This window comes from Loxodonta africana, chromosome 6, assembly GCF_030014295.1.
Source record: "Loxodonta africana isolate mLoxAfr1 chromosome 6, mLoxAfr1.hap2, whole genome shotgun sequence".
In the NCBI taxonomy this organism is placed as follows: domain Eukaryota; kingdom Metazoa; phylum Chordata; class Mammalia; order Proboscidea; family Elephantidae; genus Loxodonta; species Loxodonta africana.
This window is the reverse complement of record NC_087347.1, coordinates 45,764,984-45,770,983: the sequence shown is the minus strand read 5'-3', so window position 1 is coordinate 45,770,983 and position 6,000 is coordinate 45,764,984. Positions and strand designations below refer to the sequence as shown.

General features: G+C 35.8%; 1 protein-coding gene across 2 annotated transcripts in view; it reads left to right on the top strand.

Moving 5' to 3' along the window:
- Positions 1–1,259: 1,259 nt before the first annotated feature.
- The window catches only part of SGO2 (shugoshin 2), a 35,093-nt gene continuing 30,352 nt past the window's right edge, over positions 1,260–6,000 (top strand). The window contains exons 1-4 of one of the 2 annotated variants that reach the window (XM_010602572.3): positions 1,260–1,392; positions 2,664–2,798; positions 3,639–3,814; positions 4,609–4,686. In XM_010602572.3, coding sequence (XP_010600874.2) covers positions 2,666–2,798; positions 3,639–3,814; positions 4,609–4,686 — 387 coding nt within the window. In that variant the 5' untranslated portion in view covers positions 1,260–1,392; positions 2,664–2,665. Of the gene's footprint in view, positions 1,393–2,663; positions 2,799–3,638; positions 3,815–4,608; positions 4,687–6,000 lie in introns of those variants that run through there. The other variant, XM_023542542.2, reaches the window with a different exon arrangement.

Here is a 6,000-nt window from a genome sequence, read left to right as displayed (position 1 = left end):
CGCTATGAGTGAGAATCGACTCATGGGTTTGGTTCTGGGTTTAATGTGAAGGCTGGGTAAGCAAGATAGAATGCTAGTTAACCCATTCCAAAAATCAAACCCACTGCCGTCAATTCCAACTCATAGTGAACCCGTAGGTTTTCCAAGGCTATAAATCTCTACAGAAGCAGACTGCTATATCTTTCTCCCACGGAGCTTCTGGTGGTATTGAACCACCAACCTTTCAGTTAGCAGCCCATCGCTTTAACCACTGCGCAACAGAAATTTCTATAACCAGAACATTCCATTCTCAACCACTATTATTGAAGTTTTTACTGTACTGTACCTTGTAATTTTAGCAGCTGGTAAACCAATAAATAATTTTCTATTTACACAAGATTTATGTAACCAGGTCTGTTTGAGACAGATCTTGAAATATATCAGACTAAAAGGTCTTACCACAATGTATGTTTTGCATCATTTTGTCTAGATTCTCTAAGATGTAAAGTTGTGATCCTGGGATGTGCTTCGTATGAATAAAAGTTTGACAAGGATATAAGGCTGAATGCATCACTATCTTATCAATCATTAAACCCTAGAGTTAACAAGCCATTTTCATTCTAATGGTATACATAGAGGAAGTTTTACTCTCTGTAGGTATCCTTTGTATAGGTTATGAAAGTTATTTGTGAAAGAAAGCTAAGCTAAGGACTTGGTACATAAAGTGAATATTTTTTAATGTAGTTGAATAGAGCAGAAAATCTATTCTTGTATATTCAGTTTAAACAGACCATTAGTACAGGACATAAATACTACTGAGATCTAGGATTTTCAAGGAAATTTTATCATCACTTTTCCCTCAGAAAAAAAAATTTTTTTTTTTTTTTTTTATAAAGTTAGAAAAAAAAAAAAGAAGGGTGGCGAGAGATTTTAAGTAAAAACTAGATGAAGATGCTGGAATCACAACTGGGAATGCAAGGATGCAGAAGAAATAAAATGTGGGCAGGCAGTCTCACACAACATAAACCTTTAAACAGACTTCAGGTGACCGTCAAGCCTTTTAGCCATCTGGTCGATAAAAGTTTTGTCAATTGAGCGTTTGCTTTTTCATCAAGGAATGTTTCAGGACACAGCAAAACCCCACACGCCCCAAAGGCACAGAGGCGCGCCTTTTCTCTAAGCAGGCCTCGCCCCCTGCTAGGCCGGCCACGCCCCCTTCGGGCCCTCCCAGCAGAGTCCCGCCCCTTCCGCCTCTCACTTCCTCGGAACTGCGCAGTTTTTCACCGGCTACTCGGGACCTGATTGGCTGATATGACAACCGCCAACGGCTGTGGAGTTTAAACCAGAGCCCGGCGCTCGGCTCTGGGCCGAACTCCGGGTGCTGGGTGGTGGTATTCCCACGCGAAAAGAGCGGTAAGTCAGTGATCCTTGGCTTTTGACGTGGTTGCCCCCTTTTTAGCGGAATCGTTGCTTTTCTCGAGCCGAACCTCCCGGCTAGACCCGCGGTCCTGCCGGCTCTCCGCCCTCCGGGATCCCGAGCCGCGCCTCCTGCACCGGCCCGGCTGGGTCTGAGTCGCTACCTCTTTCTTATTCCCAGGATTTGAGCGCCCGACTGGGCGAGGGAGAACTGGCCGTCTGTTAGAATGTCAGCTTTTTGTGGGAAGGGATTTTTGTTTTTGTGACTGCTGTACTCCCTGCGTCTTGAACAGTTTCTGGTTCCTTGTAAGCGCTCCATAGGTATCTGCTGAGTGAATGTTCGGGACTCTCTACCCAACTTCTTGAAGAAGTCCTCTCCTTTGGGGCGCTTGTTGAAAAGAGGATCATTATCTAGGCATTTTTCAGCCTTCCACAATCCGCCCTCTCTCCTCAAAGATTAACATGCAAAGTACATTCACCCCAGCCCAGCATCTCCAAGAGTCTCCACCCATTCATTACTCAAGTCCAAAATATTTAAATATCATCAGCTCATAAATCCCAAATCTCATCTAAATTAGGCGTGTGTGAGACTCTGGGTATGATTCATCCTGGAGCAAAATTCTCCGTCTCTGGGCCTGTGAAACTAGAAAAGAAGTTGTCAGTTCCCAAAATACAGTGGTGGAAGAGGCAAAGTATAACAGTTATAGACGATCCCATTCCAAAAGGAGGTGGAACTTCTTTGCTTTGTATATTATAGCCGTTGTTCTTGTCATTCTATAATGTAATTATTTATTCCTGTATCCCTTATTAGATTGTAAAGTCTAATAGACCATAAGTCTAATAAGCAGATAAAGTTTAAGATTTCCTGTCTGCTTCCTTTCCCCCTCCTCTCTAGGGTTAGGTATTTCTCGTCTGTGCCTCCATTAAACTGGGTGTTTATCTCCAAGGTTATACTTCATACTTGTTACCATAACAGTGTCTAACCCACATCGGACAATGCATTCCGTGAGAGCAAGGACCATACCTATCACCTGGCACAGAGATATAACAGGCTTGAATGAAAAAACAAAGTCATTTACTTTTCATATTCTACTTTAGAACACTTTTGATTAGTTCATACTTTCAGATTTTATATAAAGGGTTTTGCAAACAAAATACATTATTAAGCCATGACTATTTCTTTTTAGAATATTCTTATCAGTTACCCTTTTTTATTAATCAATAGTGTGATTTCTTTCTTCCTTTTTTTTCTTTTTTTTTCATTTCAGTGATGGAATCCCCAGTGTTGGAAACTGGCCCACTTTTTACCTCAAGAATTAAGAGACATGTGAAAGACAAAAGAATTTCAAAGACTGCTAAATTGAATGTGTCTCTAGCTTCAAAAATCAAAACAAAAATAATAAGTAAGTGCCATTAGTTTTGAAGTATACTCACATTTTTACTTTTTCCTGGAGAACTGGTGTAATATTGGGTTCCTTATTTTATCAACTATAGAAATAGACTAAAATCATTATAGGTAGTCCCTGATTTATGACATATTCGAGTTACAACAAACCACACTTATGACTATCTTTTTTTTTTTTTACATCTTATCATTAGTAATATGTACTGCGTACAGTGTTGCAGCGTGTAATTTGCTGATGTTATTCTCATGCCAACCCCCAAAGACAAAGACAACCCCCAAAGACAGATACTGATAATAAAAGGCAATAATAATGAAAACTAGAAAAAAAATGATGTATTCGATTTACGTCAGAAGTGACTTATATGGTGGAGTTGTCGCAATAGAACCCCCCCGTAAGTTGGAGACTACCTGTATATATTTTGTTGATAGACACCTTTTTCATTTGATCTTTTCTGCCTCCTTCAGTTCATCTTAGTTGGGTAGTTATGACTATTTGTCCTCAGTGGTGAAAGCTGAATTTTCATCAGTGAGTATTGACTGGCCTGAGCTGTCTCCTTCGTGTATGTATTATAGTCTTCTTATTTCTATCTCTGTGTTGGCATACCTTCTGCATTCCTCATGACTCTTATTCTTTATCTTTTCTTGATCTTGTGTTTCTTCAGAGCCAAACTCTGGGTACAATTTTTTTTTTAACTCCATCTCTATTCTCATTCTCTTATTTTTCAACCTTCAGTTAAAACACTTAGAGAGAAATATATTCTGCCTAAATTAGTTTTATTCAAGAGTAAGAAATTTTAAGTTGCAAGTTCAATATTAACTCTTAAAAATCTTTTTACAGACAATTCTTCCATTTTAAAAATTTCTTTGAAGCACAACAATAGGGCCTTAGCTCAGGCTCTTAGTAGAGAGAAAGAGAATTCTCGAAGACTTACAACTGAAAAAATGCTGTTGCAAAAAGAAGTGGAGAAATTGAATTTTGAGAATACATTTCTTCGCCTAAAGCTAAATAATTTGGTATGAAAACTGTATTGTGTTAAAATTCTGAAGCATAACTAAAATCTTTTAAGGACGTTGTTATAGAAGCTTTAAAAATGTTTTCAACTCTCTAATTATTATAAAAAATCATTGAAAGTCATGTGCCATGTAAATCTGTGTTAAAGGGCAAACATAATAGGATAATAAAATAGGTGTCTTATATCTGCATTCTGAGTGTGGGCTCTGCAAACCAGCATATTACCTTGATCAGCATTTAATTGCGTATCATAAGCGAAGCTAGGTGCATTAATACATTTTAGAAAGCTCCTCCAGTAAATTGAAAGGAAAGTTTCCAGAGTGTTTGTATTCTTCCTTAATCCCAGCATGTCACTGGCCACAAGTCAAAGAGAATGAAGATTGTAGTAATTGCTTTTTCTTCCAACTTCCAACTCTGTCCAAGGAAGTTGGAGTGATTAGCTAGATTGTATCCATAGATTCTAAATCTAAAATGAGTGGAAATTTTAAAATGGAAAAATGACCTGCTATACTTGAGGGTTAAATTCCTGTGGCTTACAAACTTTATTCATTTGCCAAGTGATATGTTATTATAAAAGATAGAAAAATGTGGGAAAACTATGATTAATAGATCAAAAGCATTCAAAATATATATATGTGGCTATTTGGACTTTACAGTATAGTACTTTTTTAGCTTAATGTGATCTCAATTATTTTCTAAGTCTTCTTACAGTGAAGCTATTTGTAAATGTATGGTATGATAATAAACTCCAGGTTTTAATTGATTAAAAGTTGTCTTCTTTATTTTACATATGCAGAATAAGAAGCTTATAGAAATAGAAGCACTCATGAACAATAACTTGATAGCTGCAATTGAAATGAGTAATCTTTCTGAGGTAAGTAGAATTTATATGGAAGGGTAATTTGTAAGCATCACTAAGGATAATTGAGATTAGTTAAATCACATCAAGGTTAGAGATTTGTATTTTAAAGTTTTTAGAAAGGAATGAAGATACCAGTTTTAACTAGCTGACAACACATTGTCATTTAGTATAAACAATTATTGAAATTGTTATATAAGAATTAGGTTTTTCTTTTTTATTAAAAATAACATAAGATTAGACAGTTTAAGGGCATATAATGGCCCCTAAATGGACTAAAAGACATAAAATAGGGGAAAGTAAAGATAGCATTTCAAATTAGGAAATAATTTATATTATTTAAAAAAAAAAAAAGATGGACACAAGTGAAGAGATTTGAGGGAAAATGGAATCAGATCCAACTTTATACCGTCCTCTAAAATAAATTTTAGTTGGATTTGATACAAAAAGGAAATCATAAAATAAGAAAACACAAATGAGTTCAAGTTAGGTAGGAGAGGACTTTCTATACCTCCAAGCAAAGACAGCATAAAGAAAGCTACTGATAGATTTTCTCATTAAAAAAAAATTTTTAGATTGTTAAAAAAATCGTAAAAATAAATAGCGAACTGGGAAAAACATTTAAGCATATGTCAGATAGCATTAATATTATGAATATTTAAGGTAAAAGGAATATTTAAGGAACTCTTATAAATTAGCCCAAGGAAAATAAAATCAGTAGAAAAATCAGCAAGGGAGAAGGACCAAATTATTAGTGAAATTAACTCAAGTATCTAAATAGGAAACTTGGTGTTGTGAAGGAATAACTAATGAGAAGGCGAAATATACAAAATATATAAGCTGAAGAAATGTTATGAAACAGTATGTGCTGTGAAATCCCAAGTTTAGATTAATTTCTAGATAGATTCTGGAGGCAGTTTAGTGCTTCAGAGAGTAGCTTTTAAATGGACTGCCTATACTGTATATTTAGATCCCAAGTCTGCTGTTTCTTTAAGTCCTGTGATCTTGAACTCGCACTCTTTAACCTTATTTAACCTTTTCTCATTTGCAAGATGTGAATAAAGGTAGTATATCTATAAAGAGTTATTGGGAAAGTTAAATGTGGCTAGCATGTGCCTGGCAATAGAAAAAGTGCAATAAATGTTTTTATTACTTTTTCTATGTATTTTTCTATAAAATTTTCTGTGACTCTCTTTTAAAAGTCACTTTTAAGGCTGTTTGAGCCTAAATGCATAGTCTTTGTGTTAAGAAGGTAAGAACTCTTTAGACCTATGTAATAAATATTTCGCTCCTTTCTCAGAATATTTATAAAAAGCTAGCCAAAGGGTA